Source organism: Narcine bancroftii, chromosome 14, assembly GCF_036971445.1.
Source record: "Narcine bancroftii isolate sNarBan1 chromosome 14, sNarBan1.hap1, whole genome shotgun sequence".
In the NCBI taxonomy this organism is placed as follows: domain Eukaryota; kingdom Metazoa; phylum Chordata; class Chondrichthyes; order Torpediniformes; family Narcinidae; genus Narcine; species Narcine bancroftii.
Genome location: NC_091482.1, coordinates 33,567,997 through 33,587,264, shown reverse-complemented (window position 1 = coordinate 33,587,264; position 19,268 = coordinate 33,567,997). Strand labels below are relative to the sequence as shown.

The window sequence follows — 19,268 nt, the reverse complement described above, 5'->3', positions numbered from 1 at the left end:
CTGGAAAGGTGTGAAAACTGTGCAAACCAGAAGTATAGGCCATGACCAGGTTTACCATAGTGTTATCGTGCATGGCCAATAGGATAAAGTTAAGACCAATGGTAAACTTCAAGCGTAAACTAAAATAAAATTCGCAGCAGGCATTTTTGTACATTTTCGTGCAAACAGATGGATTGATAGAAGTGGTATAAAATCATAGATAGACAATGTGCAGAACAGGCTGTGAGGCAGTTTACGCAAAGAATGGAGTTTGCTGGTCTGGGATGTTTCGTAGCCACTTAATATTGTGTAGTGCTAATCTACTTTAAGTTTCCTAACACAGGAAACTTAAAGTAGATTAGCACTACACAATATTTACATCACGGATATCCCAAGTGGTTTAACGTATATATTGTAACCTCTAGATGTCTGCTTGAACAAGCTATTCAAAGATCATGTGCATCAAGAATGGAATGAGTGCAGAAAAATTGTTCACAAATGGGAGGACAATGTGTGCTGCATCACTAGATGTGCTGTCTGACTTTGTGCTCAAAGCATGGGATGAAGTCAAAGCAGAGACTGCAATAAGATTGTTTAAAAAGTACGGTATCTCTCGTGCAATGGATGGTACAGAAGATGATTTATTGTGGGACACTGACGATGAAGCAGAAGCCTCCCACCTCATCAGATATAGACTGGGACCCACATGTTGACAGTTTAAACAGTGCAACTAGGGATGTGCGTGCCAAAACCTTTGCCTCAGATGATGAGTGATTTTGAAAGATTCTAAGTGTTTTTACACCCAATAAAAATTTTGTTCTAATATACTGGTAGCATGAAAATTTGTTGTTGTATACAGATCCAACCGCTCCTCAGATGATGCCTTTCCCACTGTCCTCCATCTAGCCCTCACCCACCTGGAAAATATGACTTGCATGTTCGAATGCTGTTTATTGACCAGTTCGGTATTCAACACAATCATACCCACAGTACCTGATAAGGAAGTTGAGTCTCTTGGGTTTAAACACCTCCGTCTGCAATTGGACTTTTGACTTCCTGTTAGAGACCTCAAGCAGTCCAGATCAGTAACAGCACTTCAAAGACCGTTACACTGAACACACAGCCTCCCCCAGGTCTGCATGCTTAGTCCACTCTGCTGATCCACGACTGCAGCTAAACATAGCTCAAACCACATCAAGTTCGCTTACAACACGACCATGCCCAACCTCATTAGTAGGAATGAGAAGTGAGCATAGAGATGAGGTGCAGTCGCTAACAGACTGGTGCAGAGACAACAACATACATCTGAATGTTAATAAAACAAAAGAGATGATTGTCGGCTTCAGGAAGACCTGGGGGGAACAACACTCAGCTGACCATTGAAAACTCCACCATGGAGGTCAATTCCTTGGAGTGCACTTGGAGAATCTCTGGTCCCTTAATATCAGCTTCATAGCCAAGTCCAGCAGTCCCTCTACTTCCTGCAAAGGCTGGGGAAAGTTCACCTCTTCACTACATTCTACAGAGGATATACTGAGAGCATCCTGTGCAACTGCACCACCACCTGGTTTGGAAGCTGTACCATCTTGGACTGCAGAAACCCTACAGCGAAAAAGATCACTGGGGGCTCTCTTCCTACCATGAAGGACATCTACAACACGATATAGGCAAAAGGCAATAAACATTGTGAAGGACTCTACACATCCCATATGTAAACTGTTCACCCTTCTGCCATCTGGTAGGAGGTAACGCAGCACTCAGGCCCTTACATCCAAATTGGGCAACCATTTGTTTTAATCCCCCCAAGCCATCAGGCTCCTGAATTCCGAGAACATATATGGATAGTGTACTGTGGACTTTTACTGTTTACGACTTAGTACCTTAATGTGTTTAACTTCTACTTATATTTATGTAAATATGCTCTGTGGTCCTGGAGAAACATTATCTCGTTTTTTTACCATGCAAGCAAGGTAAGTACGATAAATAAAAGTGACTTGACTTAGTTGTTTCTTTTAAAGGGTTTACTTGTACGCTGAATTGGTGTCAAACATTTTTTAGTTGAATTTAAGGTTTCATTTTTGTATCTGTCGTATGGCAACCCCCACCCCTCCTTTATTTTTTTTAAATGCTTTTTGAGGGTTTCAAGGCTCGATTTATATGTTGAAATATGCAGTAATAAAATATTTATAATATTGCTATGCATTTATTATTTGCTAATTTGTTTGCACAAGAGACCCAAAAATACAACAGTACCATAAAGTGAGCAGAACAAATCCTCAACTAATTTTCTGATTTTCTCAATGTCAGCCTGGTTGTCCATAGCAGTTGGAGTCACAGAGGGCAAACCTTTATTTCCTCGTTTTTGTGCTGCTTTTTTCTCTTCAGCCACACCTGAAATCAAACCAACTGTTAGGAGACTTGTTGCGGCACCATTGCATGTTTACAAAGCAAACTAATGATATATGCATTCCATTAATTATAGGGTATTCATTTTATAATAATAGAAACAATCTTTCAGTCTTACTAACCCAAAACAAATTGATCACTGAATGGAAAACACTGAAATTAACAATGAGAATTGGGTTAGTTTAAACTGAAAAGTACATACCCACATAAAGGGTAGTGGTTATATGGAATAAGCTGCCGGAAAAATTGGTAGAAATGGGTGGGTACATCTACAACGTTTAAAAGACATTTGGTGGGGTACCTGCATAGGTAACGTTTAGAGGAATATGGACCAAACGCATGCAAATAAAACTAACTTGGATAGGCAACATGGACAAGTTGGCAAAAGGACCCATTTCCCTGGATTTAACCTTCTGCCTTATGATTACACTGTACATAGTTTGCTCATGACAATTTCTGTATTTAATACAGTATAACTCTGCTACCTGAAATCATATTATCCAAAATCCTCAGTTATCTGAAAATTTGTTGGATGCAGAAGTGATGTCTGTTGGGCTCAGATTTTGCCTCTGAACAATTTCAGATGAGGATATTCGAAAGAATCAGAAATGCTCAGTTATATGAAATTTTTCAGTCAAACTGATGGCATAGGTTTTTTTAAAAAAATGAGAATTAAGCATTATTTCATACTTAAAAAGCCTTTCTTTGTAGGTTATTATTGTTTAAACACTGCTACAAATGATTTGCTGTTGCTACTGTGCTGTTTTCTAAAAGTGACCAGTTATCCAAAAATATCATTTATCCAAAATAGGCCCAGTCTCAACCATTTTGGAAAATTGGAGTTGCTCTGTACATCATCCTGGGCTTCAACAGGATATAATCACAACAGAAAGACAAATTTTCCAAAGGCAATGTATGTTGACAATTAAAGTTAAAAAATGTTTTGTTTTTTTTTTAAAAAAACTTCAATAGTCGAGGCAGCACTGGATATTGTAGCAAATTTCATCGCTCATATCTATTATCTTTGCAGTTATTCAAACAGAAAAAAATTAACGGGGCTAGTGCCCAATTCAAAGGTGTTACCATTAGACATTCTACTTATCTCTGATAAATCAGTTGTTTATACACCATTTCATCAGAAGGCTAACTGTAATTTTTAAACCTTAAACCAATGAGAAGGCTTATGAATGTGAACAGACACCTTAAAGACAATTTCTTCCCTGAAGCCATAAGGCACCTGAAACAACCTTAAAACAGTGTTCTCATACTGCCCTTGCTTAGTGCTAATTTTCAATGTTATCCTATTCTCTGCAAATTGTGCTCTATATATGTAATGTAGAGATAACCTGCTGGTCAGTTCTCACAAGAACCTTTCTCAGTATACTTTGTATTTTGCGACAAATAAACAAACTATAAATAACAGCATGACTGCAGTAAATCTGGTCCTGTCCCAAATTTTTTTCAAAGTGGTAAGCATCATTTAAAACCTAATAACAACCTCTTGGCATGATAAGCTCAAACTTTTTCCAACATATCTTTAACTGCTGATGGTTGGACATCAAATATTCTGTATGCATGGCCAGTGTAGGGTCTAGAGTCTTGAATCAGGTAAACAGGATGAACAAAAGAAAAGGCTGCAAGTAGTCATGATGTGATTTTTAGATTAAAAGAAGGAAGAAAGGTTCAGAACAAACTTTGGTAACTTGCAAGCGAACTTTGCAAATCTGATCACCTGTGCAAAATTAAGTGCAAGTAATATTTAAAAGTTAAAGAATAATTGCAGTAAATTGTAGAGAGCTGGTCATCTGCAGAATAAGATGAAAATGTATGTGAATTCATGCCACATTTTACAATCAAGTTAAAGCCAGAAGTTACAAAATGCAGAGATCATGTTATATTACAGCATTTTACATCATAAACACTTTATAAGAGTGAATGAGAATGAACTTGGGAGGAAAAAAAAATCAAATTTAAGACATCGCCACAGGGAAACAGGGTTCTAAACAGGTTTGCTAAATAATCTACAAAGACAAAGGATTTCTTAAGATTTAATATCTCTTGATTATATAATTTCAACTTACAATATTTCACAAAGTCAGTTTGAAAATCCTTTCTGTTTCCAATGAAAGATTTTCCTCGTTCAGTCCCCACCACAAATATATCTTTCTCATATACAGCAATACAAGCCACTTCAGCTTTTGACTTTGCAATTTCCTGGCACTGAAGAACAAAGACAAGTCAAATCAATTTTTTTTGTTATAAAATGCACATTAAAGATATTAACTTTCTTGAATATCAGACATCACACTGAAAACAAATTGCAGCTTCATACCCCCAAGTATTCCAAGTTAGAGATTTTTAAAAATATTAAGGTCAAGGTCTAGAGGTTCTAAATTGGAATTATAAACAAGATAAACTGGCATATAGTCATAATATCAGTTCCTGTTGAGATGCATCACAAAACATTTTCATTACATGCCTTATACAATATGCTAAAAATATATACATCAGAAAAATAAATCCAATTTAAGCACATTTAATTGTAGCAAAACAACTTATAAATATTAAAATACAATTATTGGGAAAGAGAGTGGGGTAAGACAATCTTCCAAGGATATTCAGGAACAAATAGTCATTCAACAGATATGTAATTCAGTCTTCAGGACCAACCAAACTGAATTTCAGATGATTCTGCTGTTCTCATTTACAAAGAACCTTTTCCCTTTGCCTTATGCCTCATCTGTTCTTTAATTTAATATCTCTTCTCCCCTTTACAAAACCTCCCCCTGGTCTTTCTATTCAATAATTACGAATAATCAAAGATCTTCATTTTTTAGGTTATTTCAAGGAACTAGACAGGATTGTCCTCTTGGCCCTTTATTACAATACAACTCCGATTATCTGAAATCAGATTCTCTGAAATCCTCAGTTATCCAATTTCTTAAAAATTTCAGATAAACAAGGATATCTGAAATACTCATTTATCCAAAAAATTTTTCAGAGCCAAACTGACCAGGGACTTTGGGCTCCTGGCGCCAGCAGCATTGGACCTCGGGCCCATGGGAAGAAGTGGGACCTCAGTGGAGAAGTGGTGATCGGCAGCGGCCAGCAGTTTTTTGGTGAGAATTAAACTTTATTTTAAAGCTTTTAAAGCCTTCCCTTGTTCTTTGTTGTTGTATAAATATTGTTACAAGCGATTTGCTGTTGCTACTGGGCTTTTTTTTAAATGACAGGTTCTCAGAAAAAAAACATTTATCCAAAATGGGCCAGATCCCAATCATTTTGGATAATTGAAGTTGTACTGTATTTAATTTAGCTTTGAAACCCATAGCAATAGTACTTCAGGATTCAGGGAAGTAATTGAGGAGATGAAACTCACGAAGCATCTTTATATGCAGATGATCTTTTAGTATTTATTTCAGATCATGAGACCTCTATTCCTTCAATGTTGTCTTTGCTTTCCCAATTTGGTAGCTTCTCTGGTTATGAATTGAACCTATTATTTAAATTTGAATTACATGAGTGAATTTTTCCCAATAAACATCCAGGTACCTATTTATAATCATATACCTTTTTGGGGTTAAAATTACCAAAACATTTAAAGATCTATATAAATTTAACTTTCTTCCTTTGATAGATTATGTGAAACAATCTCTTTTTAAATGGTCTCCAATGGCTTTATCTTTAAAATGTCATCTTAATGCTATTCAAATAATAACCTTATCTAAATTTTTATATTTATTTCAAGCAGTCCCACTTTTTATTCCAAAATCCTTTTTTTGGTAATACTGACTGTAAAATATCTTCTTATATTTGGAATACAAAATGAATCCAAGATTGAGTTAATTCCATTTGCAGGAATTAAAGAAAGATGGTGGTATGGCTTTATCTAATCTTAGAGTCTATTATTGGGTAATTAACATTTGTTGTATTATTTTCTGGATCTACTATTGTGATGAATTTTTTATGCCCTTATTGAGTAGATTTGAAATTCAATTCAGTGCAGAGGTATTCTGTAGTCTCCTTACTGAGAACAGCTTTTCCTTTTACATGTTCCAAGATGAGTAGACATACTTTCAACCCAATATTTAAACATACATTACAGATTTGATTTTAATTTCAGAAGTTTTTTGACTTGTGCTATGAGCCCAGAGGACCCCAAACCCAGCAGCAATAGGTATTCAACAAGACAAATTGTTACTGAAACAAAAGTTGCTTTTAATTATCTTTAAACATGAAAACTTAACACTATTGACTTAACTAACCTAACTTAACCCCCCTTCTAATTCTAAGCGCACGTTTATGTAATGTGTGGGAGAGTTCAGAAAAGTTCTTGGGTTCACAGTCCAATCTCACTTCTCATTCCTCCAAGTTCACTGGTTGCAGGCAATGCTTATACTTTGCACAGAATTTAACATTGATAAAGTTCACCAGGCTTTGGTGCTTGAAAGGCAAATGGTTACCGCTCTGGAAGGTTGTTGTCAGTTTTCAGAGAGAGATTTGTTGTACCAGGACATCTACAACTGATTTATTTTTAGCCAGCTACTCCAGTGTCTTACTGTTGAAACTTGTCCATTCAGGGTTCTTTCTTTCAGGTCACCAGAGTTCCTTCTTGTTTCTCTTATTCCAAGTGAAACATTAGACAGCCAATCCTCTCCTCTTGCATGAACTACAAAGGCCTTGACCATGCTGAATTAAGAACCCGTCTTCAAAATGGGTTTTTCCACAAGCTTGCCAGCTTATCCTGTTCCAGTCCCAGTTGCTGTTGCTGACTGTTAACACCGTAGAACTGATCTCTGTGTGTGTCTCTCACTCTCTGATAATAAAACCTGTTCAACTCACTCTACTTGCAAAGCCACATGACCATCTTAGAACAGCAAGTTCCCTTCTAGACAATAGGTGGCTTCAACAAGCTCTTTCATCTGTAGCCTTTTTGTAAGCAACAATCCATTAGTAGTCTCTTGGGCTCTCCAAAGCTTTTGCAAAGGCTCTGTGGCCCCAACATGTCTCGCATTAGCAGAGGCTCCAGTATTTCAAATAAGATCTGTTTTAAAGTGTTTGTATGTGACCTACTCTAAAACCTTTCCCAATTTATCTCCCAAAAACATATTTATGTATGGTCACACTTGAAAAATTGTGCTAGATAAAATAAAATTTATCTTAATTTTTTTTTTCAACCATCTATAATCGATCAAGCCTCTTTATTTGTTAAAGATACCTTTTTTGGAATATTTTATTTGTTTTTAAAGTCGTACATTCATCCATATTCAAAATTAATTGTACAATTTAATCATACAAACCATATTACATGTTGGACTTTAAAAACCCAAATCTATTCAACCCACCCATCTCCCCCAAAGAAATAATAACCATAAAAAATTTAAAGAGGAAATAAAGTAGTATCTCAGGACTACTATTTAAATAATTTTATAAAATCTGTGAGTTTCAAAAATAAAAAGCAACCTAAAATTTAAAACATTATTTAAAATCTTTAACTGTCACACTCCAAAAATTATACATCTTGTTATTAATATTCTTGTTCCATATCTTTCCTTCCACCCCCTCCCCCCATACCACATTCCTTTTAAAAGTAATTCCCCTTTTCTCAAAGATTACTATCAGCACCTTGAAGAAAAAAAAATAGTATTTTTATTAAAAATAGAAAAAAATCTTAGGACTAGTATCAAAGTAAAAGTGATCCTTTTCCCTTTTTACAAGATCTAAAAAATATCAGTGTGAATTTCAAAAATGTAGAAAAGTAGCAAAGTTTATAACACTACTTACAATCTTTAGTTATATTCCACATAAAAAAAAATATTATTATGGTTATACTGGTTTCCTTCTATCCCCAACATATTCTTTCAAAAACCATTTTCACTTCTCTCAAACAAAGGACCTAATATCAACAGCACTTCTCAGAAAAAAGTACTAAGAGCGAGAAACCCTCCCTTCAGTGTAAAAATCAAAATTACACCCCCCCCCCCCCTTATTTTACAGGTAATGGGAAAACGCACTAACAAACATGTATGTAAGGATTCTGGAGGCCAGCCTTCCAAACTCCCAGGCAGAATAATTTCAGAAAATTTTATATTCTTTTCCAAAGAATTAATATTAAACAAATACACAGGAAGAAATAGTAGCACAAGTTAGATTTAAAGAATCAGGTTTAAAGAAGTTCTCTCATTCTCTTTCAATTTCCTTCCAAATTGGTCATTTGTTCACAAAATTCTTTGCGGTTTCACTATCAGTAAAAAACTTATTTTGTCCATTTGGCATCATTATTTTCAAATTGGCAGTACAAATTTGTAATCTTTTTCCCCCCCCAAAAGGTGTTCTTCAGTGGATTAAATTCTCTTCTATGCAGTATTTCTGCAGCACTTATATCAGGATTTTTAAAAAATTCACCTTCCACTTCTGGTTTTCCTTCTCTCTCCTTAACCTTTTTCGCTGAAGCTCTTAATAATTTTTCACGATCATTACATTTCATACATCCAATAAATATAGAGCGTGGTTTTTTATTAATTCCTGAACATGGATAAGGAGATCTATATACTCTCAATTTCTATCTTCGCTCTGACATTTTGTACTCCCGGGACATTTGGTAACCATTCTTGATAGAATCGGATGGGATTTACCCCCTCCACTTCCTCTTTGAGGACCACTATTTTAACATTATTACATCTAGTAAAATTTTCTAAAGAATCCATCTTTTCCAATATTTTTGCTTTTTCTGTAGCCCATTCATTTAATTCTTTTTTCCACTTTAAACACTCTTTCTATAGTTTCATCCATTTTTTCTTCCTTTTTTTTCTTCCACTTCCATTACTCTCATTTAAAATCCCAATTTCTGTTCCAGCCTCGTCACTACTTTTAAAATATGATCCAGTTTCTTGTTAGTTTTCTGATCTTTCAATAAAAGTACTTTACATCTTCATTAGTATATTTTTCTTCAGTTTGTAGTTTAAATTTTTTAAACTTGGCTCACTGGTTTAACATTTACAAGTTCATCCTGTTCTTCGGTATTTTGATCAGCTTCCAAATCACCATTTTGAGAGAGTTCCTTTTTCCAGTTCTCCTTCACTGTGCACATGCCCAGTCTCTTTTCTTCTTCCATAACATCTCTTGGCTCCAACGCCAAAGGCGTTCCACTATTCCTCCCAGATGTTGGATTGTCTGCGTGGAAGCAGAACAAGCCACAATCCCCGGCTTCTTCATGTAAGTAGGCCCTTTTCTGTTGAAAAACTGCTTGTCGTTGGGAGCTCAAAGTCGCCAACAATTTTTAATTCTTCGACATCTTCACCATAATGGTATATTCTTCCTGTTTAAATTATTGTAAATTATTTTATTTTTATTTTATTTTATAATTACCCAAGAGTTTTGGAGGCCGCCTCCTTCCTCATCTACATCATTTGACGTCCCTCTTAAAGATGCTTTGGAATTAGAAATTTTCTGAATAATGCCTAACTTTCCAACATTGTTGATACTCTTTTTTGTTTAAACCCTTCTCATAAGGGTTTAATAGGCAACATTTATAGTGTTGTTAAGATTGCAATAAAATTCTAATGACAAAATTAAAAGGGTCTGGGAAGAGGAACTTCAGTTACATCTTCCAGACAAGTCATGGGAGAAGGTCTATAAATTAATACTTCTTCAATATGCGCTTGTTATTCTTTGATTCAGTTTAAAGTGGTATATCGGGGACATACATCAAAAGACAAATTGGCTCTTTTTTTTCTAAATTTAGTCCTATTTGTTACCCCTTGCTCTCGTGGACAGGATTATCACTATTATTATAGGAGAATTAGAGAGAAGGTGAAACTGGAAAATACACTTACCTGGCATCTACCTGGATGTAAAGGATTTTACTATCATTAATTTTGTTTGTTCAGTAGTTATACTTGATTGAAAATACATTGTAGAGAAAGGACTATTCAATGATAGTATTGGGTAAACAGTAATTTGATAATTTGGAAGCAGTCATGAATGTCTAACACTGCATCATCACACTGACATTAACCCCACTCCAGAAATAAAAGCCCAATGCCCCACTCTATCAGAATCTATCCCTAAATACACCCAGAGAAACAAAAACCACAGATGCTGGAATTGTGAGCAAAATCGCCATACAAGTGGGCGATTTGTATGTAATTTAACTTTTTTTTTTAAATTAGTCTTAAAGGGTTCAAACCAGAAATGTTGACTGATCATTTCTACCCATGAATACTTACTGGCCTGCTTTCCTTGAGCAATTCTTTGTCTGCCCAAATACATCGACACTTGCGTATATTCCCAAAGCATTTTAGCAAAATTTCTTGAACATACAAAACTACATCAGTAAACAGAGTAACTTTTCTTTCTTTAAAAACTGACTTTTCTTGGGAGCATTAATATAATCAAAACATTTAAAACTAATTATATTTTAGCTTCATCCTCCTTATTCTTTTACTCTCATGCTAAAACTTTCAAGTGGAAGGAGGTTTTCTTTTGTACTATTTCAATTTTCATAATTTCAAGCACTGCAAAACATCTGTTAATTAACAATGTACTTCACATATAAAGCATTCATTTCTATTTCCACAACCAGTAGCATTTCCTCAACCATCTAAAACACTCCAAAAATTATAACCTCCATTTTGCCAAGCCTCCAAATGTCTTTTTTTTCCAAAGAAACAGCAAGATGGCTTTTTAACAACTATACTGAGGGTTATTGATTTATTGACTCAACACCCTTAAACACTTAAAATTCCCTATTACATCATTTAGGAGCTCAAGTGGTAGCTTAACAAATTAATACCTTACCATGGATTCCAGTGCTGACATAAGGAATTTTACAGCCAGAAGGTTTTCAGCACTAGAGGGTTCTTCTTGTATGACTGGTGTAGTTCCAACTTGTGCCATATTTCCTGAAGACAAGGAAGAGATCAGATAGTAAACAGAAAGCCTTTGCACAAGTTTTTTTCCAGTTTAGAAATACAGCATGGTCACAGGCCCTTCTAGCCCAAATACACCCATATGACTAATTAACCTTCTAACCCCACACATCTTTTGAATATGGGAGGAAGCTGGAACACCAAGAAGAAACCTACACAGATATGGGGAAAACACAAACTCCTAACAGATAGCACCAGATTCAAACCCAGGTCACTGAAATAGTGTCACGCTAACCACTTCACTCACTGTGCCATAAAAATATTCCAAAATACTTCCAACTATTCAATGATAAAAATTAGTCAACATTATTGAATTGTTTTTCTTTGAGCCTTTGAAATCCCAAGTAGTTTTCCCCAGGTTTAGCAACTTTCAAATGGTTCCCAACCAGTTAATTAGTTCTATGAACCCATGAAAAATGACAATATTTTATTAGTTTCCTAAATCCAAAATTAAAAATCAAATATTGGAAATGCACAGAAAATCAAACGGCATCCATACAGAAAGAGGCAGTTAATATGTATTTTGTTTGTTTTGTCAAGGCTGCAGTCTCCTAAAATTTGAAGAGTCAGTGAGATTGGGTAACCTATCTTGTGCTGATGGAATGTTAATGATTTTTTTGTGTTAATATTTACATTGACAAACCCAATTAATCCTACATTTTTAATGAACTCAACCAGTAGGTTAATTATTCCAGTGGTTTTCTTGCCCTCAAAGCCCATTGTAGATGATTCTATGCTCCAACCAGTGCATAAAGGGCTAGTGAGACAAATTTGCTTTATACAAATATATGAATTCAAATACTGAATTCATATACCAACAATTATTTATTCTTGTAGTTCTGACTGCAACCTTCTGCAAGGAGGGTAGATCCTAGTACAATGGTGTAGTCCAGTAAAGGATCTCACTGTGAACTACTAGTTTACGCTTATAATTGTCAAATCCGTCAAAGAAATTGAATGTCTGTTTTCCTTTTAACAAACATACAAAAATACCCAGGAATCATTGAAGAAAAAATACAATAAAAATATTGTAAGTAATATGACACTGCAAATTCTCACGATAGCTAAATATTTTAACTAAATTAAATCAAATGAAAAATCTAGAAGTTGATTTTTTTTCCCCCTTATCATTTCCAAAAGGATTCCTGAACACAAGCAGTTTCTCCTGGCACAGCAGGAAGATTTCAGCCTGAGGTCTGGTTCTTTTCTCATTGGACTCCACGAAGAGTCTGCTGCTACAGCAAAGAAGAAGCTACTAGCAACGGTCAGGTTATGATTTTTGTAGAGAAATGTAACACGCTGAACAAAAGCATGGGAATGAATATCTACTGCTTGTGAATGTCGACCCATGATCAAAGTTCTTCTCTCCTCATAGACACCTAATAGTTCTAATGAGAGCAGAGTTCAACAAATTACTTCAGGGCAAGAAGATCAGATCTGATATAAACACTATTCATAGTTCATTCAATCTGGTAATATTAGAGAAAATATTGAGAATTAATTTGCACTCTAGGCAGTCAATCTTAATGGATAATTTAAGACTAGCCTACAATAGACAGCAAAACCTTTGGAACAAAAGTGCGTAAAGGGAAGGAAAAATCAAAAATAGTACAGGAGCATCGATTAAAATAGTCATAACAGCTGCAGGAGTCAGCCAGTGCCAAGGTGATTCCAGCTGCATGAAACTATGAGTAAAGAAGACGACCACTGCTACTGCATTGAGGCAATCGCTGCCTGTTTCTCTCCCACCAGGTGCTCAGAGCCAAGAGTCACCTTTCCACTGAAGGTAAGGGGGCAAGGATTGGGACGGAGGTCTTAAGTTTAACTTTAAAATCAAAACAACATGCTAATGATATTATGTTCTTAATTTATCCAAATTCATTTAACACCCCGTGTCCCCCTTTTTGTGCCATTTTAAAACATTGCATTTGCTTAAAGGGACCACCATATTAAATGATTCAAAAATCCGGAAGATTCTGAACAACGACAGGTGTCTGGTCCCAACGATCCTGGATAAATGGTTAGGCACCTGCTGTAGTTCTAAAATTATCAAACTTATACAATGAAAATAGGTTTTGTACAAGAACTGAATAATAGTGGTATACAAAAGGCATAAATTTAAAGATGACACATTTCTTTAATATTTTAAGCAAGATTATTTTATTTCCATCTTTTACAGTTTCAAAGTAACAAAAAAAAAGGGCCCGAAGCAAAAGTTTGGACACCCTGCAGTCAGTACTTAGTAACACCCACTTTGGCAAGTAACACAGCCTTCTGTATCCAGCGAAGAGTCTTCAATTCTTGTTTGGGGATTTTCACCCATTCTTTGCAATTCCTGGGCTGTCTTGCATGCACTGTTCTTTTGAGGTCTATCCACATGATGTTTAGGTCAGGGAACTGTGAAGCCATGGCAAAACCTTCAGCTTGCACCTCTTGAGGTAGTCCATTGTGATTTTGAGGTGTGCTTAGGATCATTACCCTGTTGTAGAAGTCATCCTCTCTTTGACTTTTTTTAAAATATACAGACAGTGTGATGTTTTCTTCCAGAATTTGCTGGTACTTAATTGAATTCATTTTTCCCCATGCCACTGGCTGCAAAACAAATCAAGAGCATGGTCAATCCACCCCTATGCTTAACAGTTGGAGGTTTGTCATGAAATTCTGCACCCTTTTTTTCTCCCAACATACCTTTGATCATTGTGGCCAAAAAGTTCTATTTTAACTCCAAAATGTTTCCAAATTGCATCAGGCTTGTTTACAAACTTCTGACACTGAATTTTGTGATGAGGGTGCAGGAAAGGTTTTCCTCTGATGACCCTTCCAAGGTCATATTTGGGCAGGTGTCACTGCACAGTAGAGCGTGCTAAATCTTCCTGGACTTTTGCAGTCAAACGGGGGTTTTGATTTGCTTTTCCAGCAATCTTTTGAGCAGTTTTCTCAAGAAGTTTCTTTTGTCTTCCTGGTCTCAACTCGAATTCCATCATTCCTGTTAACTGCCATTACTTAATACATTATGAACTGAAGAAATGACCACCTGCAAACACTGTGAGCATCATTTATTTTAATTTTCAGAGTGTTATGCAGCTGCTTGAAGGAGACCATGGCTGCTGATTGTTGGGACAAGGTTTGAGGAGTCAGGGTATTTATAATTTGAAATTTGTATCACCTGGCCTTTCCTAATGATGTCTGGAAACAAATTAATAAGCCCTAACTAGCTAATTAAGGTCTGAGACAATAGGGGTTAAAATATATTTCATGCGAGCAAGCAGTCTGTTTGTAGCTTTTGTTTAACATATTTTGTGCTGTTTCCTAGCAACATCTTTGCTTCAAGGTTATAGCTAGCTTTTCTCTATTTACTAGAGATAAGGGTTAGATTATTTCTTTTGATCTGCGAAATGGAGGAATCAGAAAAGTTCCAAAAATTTCTATTGAACATTTAACAGCTTGTAACAATGTATAGCAACTGATAATAATGTTAACAATGTTTAATATCATTTAATAAACTTTGGAAAACTCAACTTTAACACAAATTTGTTTGAACAGGTCATAGACAACATTTTCTTATCCTCCAGGCGAATATAAAGTAGTCACTACAATTACGTCAATAAAGTTGGAAATTGGTTTTAGAATGAATAGAATGGCTGAGCATTTCGAACTCAAGTGGACACAATTATCAATAGCAGCATCAAGGCCACTAAAGAAGCGGTAAACCTCAATTTAGGACTCCTGTGTGTTTATTGCAAGTTTGAACACAGTTTGGAGAAACTGCCCCTTGTCCTTTGAGTTTTGGAGCTATTGTTGTGCAATGGATAAGGATAAAAAGACAACCACCACTGAAGCTTCTACTTGGAGAAGAACTACAACATCAAGAATTAGATTCAAATGGGAGTCAAAACTGCTTTTCAAGCAAGATGAAATTGGCAAAAAAGAGGTTTCAGCTGCTGGGAATACAAACTCCACAGAATTACTGCAAAAACAAACATCAATAGAATATAAAAACAGCCACGGAAATTTTTTAAAATATTTTATTTAAATCAACATATGATAATTATAACATCACAATATTACAATGTTTACAAATGTCAATATTAAAAAAAAGGAAAAAAAACCAATACACTACTAAAAGTAAAAACTAAAAAATCCCCCCCCCCCCACCAAAACCCAAACTGATACCAATGACTAAAATCTAAATCTAAAAATACATAACATAGATATATATTAATTTGGATTGCTTCAGAGGACACTCTAGGATCCCAAAAAATATTGTTCCAGAAGTTATTGTTCGTTTAAGTGCAGCAGAATATATAGATATGATTTTGGGAGATAAATTGGGAAAGGTTTGTTAGAGTAGGTTACATACAAACACTTTAAAACAGATCTTAATTGAAACTCTGGAGCTCTGCTAATGCTAGGCATATCGGGGCCTTAAAGCTTTTGTAAGAGCTTTAAAGTGCTCAAGAGATTTCACTAATGGATTGCTATTTACATAAGGCAACAGATGAACGAGTTTCTCAGAGCCGTTTCTGTCTAAAGCTTGCTGTTCTATGAGGGTCATGTGGTTTTGCAAGCAGAGAGAGTCAAACAGGCTTTTTCTCAGAGAGAGAGAGAGAGAGAGAGAGAGAGAGAGAGATCACTTGTACAGTGTTACAGCCAGCAGAAGCAGCTGGGACTGGAACAGGTCAAGTTGGCAAGCTTGTGCAAAGCCCCATTTGGAAGACGGCCTGGTCAAAGCCCTTGTGGTTCTGTCTGTCTAACATTTCACTTGGAATATGAGAAACAAAAAGGAACTCTGTGGTGACCTGAAAAAAAAAAGGTTATCATCTGGAGAATCCTGACGGGGCAAGTTTCTTCAGCAAGACACTGAAATGGCTGATGCAAGTAAAAGGAACAACAAATCAGTCGCTGAAAACTGGCAAGAACCTTCCTGAGGTTAACCATTTACCTTTCAAGCATCAAAGTCTGGTGAACTTTATAAATGTTAAATTCTGTGCACAGTATAAGAATTGGCTGCAACCAGTGAACTTGGAGGAATGAGAAGTGAGATTGGACTATGAACCAAAGTGATAAGTTAAAGTGTGATTTTGTTTTCATGTTTAAAGATAATTAAAGACAACTTTTGTTTAAGTAACCATTTATTTTAGTGCTTATCTATTGTTGCTGGGTTTTGGGGTCCTCTGGGCTCGTAACAATATATGTTATTGAAATTAATTTTTTAGTCATTCCATCAACTATAATTTGTTCTAAATCTGTAAGATTTTTAAAGAATCATATCAGATCCTAATTTCTCTCTTAAATAGCTCTTAAATGAAAATAAAATGACATATTACAAGGAATATCATACTTAATTTTTAATTGATCAAATGACAATCTATCAATATCATAACAATCTCCCAATTTTTAAATTCCTTTATTATTCCAAATATTTAAAAAGAGATTATATTTTGAGAAAATTAAAAGAATAATGCTTTTTAATGATTGAAAAGATTTCCATCAATTTCTAACACAACTTTATTCCAAATATTAAGCAAATGTTTTAATAACGGAGTGTCTTTGTCGATTTTTATTAATTTTGGTTCCCATTTATAAACTTTTTTGATATAGTTACTCCTATTTTATTTAATTCAATTTCCACCCAAGATGGTTTAGTTTTTACAAAGAAAAAAAATCTTAGTTGTGCTGCCTTATAATAATTCTTGAAATTAGTAAAATGTAATCCTCCTAATTCTTATTTCCATGTTAACTTTTCTATGACTTTCCTACCATTTTTCCTTTGCAAAGAAATTTCCTACACTTGGAATTGTTTGAAGGTGTCCTACAAGATGGTGGTGTGGAGGATGGACAATCCAAAATGGAGACAAAGTCAGATATTCAGGTGACATCTGACAGAGTATGATATATGACCCGAAGATAGTGCGTCAAATACTGGAAGCAGGAGAATCAAGAGAAGTTCCAGAGCAGGCTCCAGAATTTCAAGTACTGCATCTACACATTTTCTATCCATACCTGGTTCAGGTTTACGTAACAGCTCTTGAAGCCGAAAAAGAATTGCTTCAAAATAAATTGGCCTTAGAAGAGGAGGCGTGGATAAGGAGAAGATAGGATCAGGTATGGATAGAAAAGGAGCTGCAGGAGGAACAGCTAAAGAGGCAGGAGGTGCAATTGAAAAAGCAAAACTGGAACTGGAAACAAAAATGCTCTTAATCAGGCGAGGGCACTAGGCAGCTCAGAGGTAGTTGGTGTTCGAAGTAGATTGTCTAAAGTTATGGAGTTACATTTTGAGGAAGGACAACAGAAAGTACCAAAACATACCAAAGAAGGACCAAAGTAGAGCCCAAGCCACAGTTACAAGGTTAAGGCATGGTGGTACCAAACCTCAAACCCCAACAATGACCTCAGTGGACACAGATATGAGCCAAATATCATCTTGCAATGCAGAATACTTGATGCTTCCGTCAGGTAATAAAAATCTGAGTGAACAAAGTAATGTACACTCAGGCATGAGAAGGAATGATGAAATTGCTGCATTGTTAATCCATTTACAGTCTCTCTCTCTTCCTGAGAGAAAGATTAAAGTTTTTGATGGTGACCCACTTCAATTCCAAGCATTCATGAAATCTTTTGAACGCAGTATTGAAATTGAGACCCAAAACTCAAGAAGATTATAACAGTTCACAAGTGGACAACCAAAAGAACTTGTGAGGAATTGCCCCCGAACGAAGGATTTGAAAAGGCTAATAAGTCTTTACTAAAGCATTTTGGCCACAAGCATAAAATTGCTACAGCTTATCTACAGAAGGCTCTTTCATGGTCGCCAATAAAACAAGCTTACATCCTTTTTCTAAGAGGATGTTGCAATGTCATGGCTGACATCATCAGCCATCTACAAGAGCTTGAAATGTCTACTAATATGCTAATCATTTTAAATAAATTACCCTACCGGATGAGAGAACTATGGATGTTGAATATCAGAAAAAATACAATCAAACAGCTATTTTAGGAATTTAGTGGAGGTCAATGAAGGGCAAGTGGATGTATGGAAATATCAAAGGCACTCAGACAGTAAGCAAAGGAGTTAGAGATCCAAATCACACCCTCAACCAAAATTGAAAAAAAAAGTACATTTACCACCTCCCTAGCAGTTACAGATGAAAAAAGTAAAAGGCAAGTTTACCTGCTGTGAAATAATGTTTGTTCTGTAAAGGATGCTTTGGAAAAGTGAGCACAGTTGGAAAGATGATGCAGTGAGAAAATTGCATTTTTGAGGGAAAATTGAGTAGGTTTTGACACATCAGCAAAAACTGACTCAGCTGCAACATATGCAGTCAAACCATCCCAAAATATTATACATCTCCCAGAAAAAGAAAACAGAAAAGGAGCAAACAGCAAGAAGCAGATGAAGACAGTACAGACAAATGGCCAGTGAGAACAACTGCAAACTTTTAATAGTACCTGTGCAAGTGAAGACCAAGAAAAGGAGGGCAATAGTTCATACTTATGCATTTCTAGAACCAGGTAGCACTCTGTAATTTTACGCTGTGTGGTTAATGAATAAGCTTAATCTTCAAAGAAAAAGATCAAAAAGTCTTGAGAACTATAGGTCAAGTTAAACACATTGAAATGAAGTTGTTTTGGGCCTAGGGATCACTGGACTGGATAGTAACAATTTTTGTGAACTCTCAGGTGCATACACTCAGAAAACTATCCCTGTGAATAAAGGAAATATCCCACATCAAAAAGTCATTGAACCATGGACGCATTTGAAAAATATTTGTCTATGTGAAAACAACTTGAGAAAGAGTTGCTAATTGGTTCAGATGTCTTCTCTTTGGCTTGGCTTCGCGGACGAAGATTTATGGAGGGGGTAAAAAGTCCACGTCAGCTGCAGGCTCGTTTGTGGCTGACCAGTCCGATGCGGGACAGGCAGACACGATTGCAGCGGTTGCAAGGGAAAAT

At 35.7% G+C, this 19,268-nt stretch overlaps 1 protein-coding gene across 11 annotated transcripts in view; it reads right to left on the bottom strand.

Moving 5' to 3' along the window:
* Window positions 1–19,268, bottom strand: part of LOC138749418 (general transcription factor II-I-like) — a 188,504-nt gene that overhangs the window by 120,562 nt on the left and 48,674 nt on the right. For all 11 annotated transcript variants that reach the window (XM_069910710.1, XM_069910708.1, XM_069910709.1 and 8 more), the window contains 3 exons: window positions 11,185–11,288; window positions 4,467–4,605; window positions 2,233–2,370 (listed from right to left, as the gene is read on the bottom strand). In XM_069910710.1, the coding sequence (XP_069766811.1) occupies window positions 2,233–2,370; window positions 4,467–4,605; window positions 11,185–11,283 (376 nt within the window). In that variant the 5' untranslated portion in view covers window positions 11,284–11,288. Of the gene's footprint in view, window positions 1–2,232; window positions 2,371–4,466; window positions 4,606–11,184; window positions 11,289–19,268 lie in introns of those variants that run through there.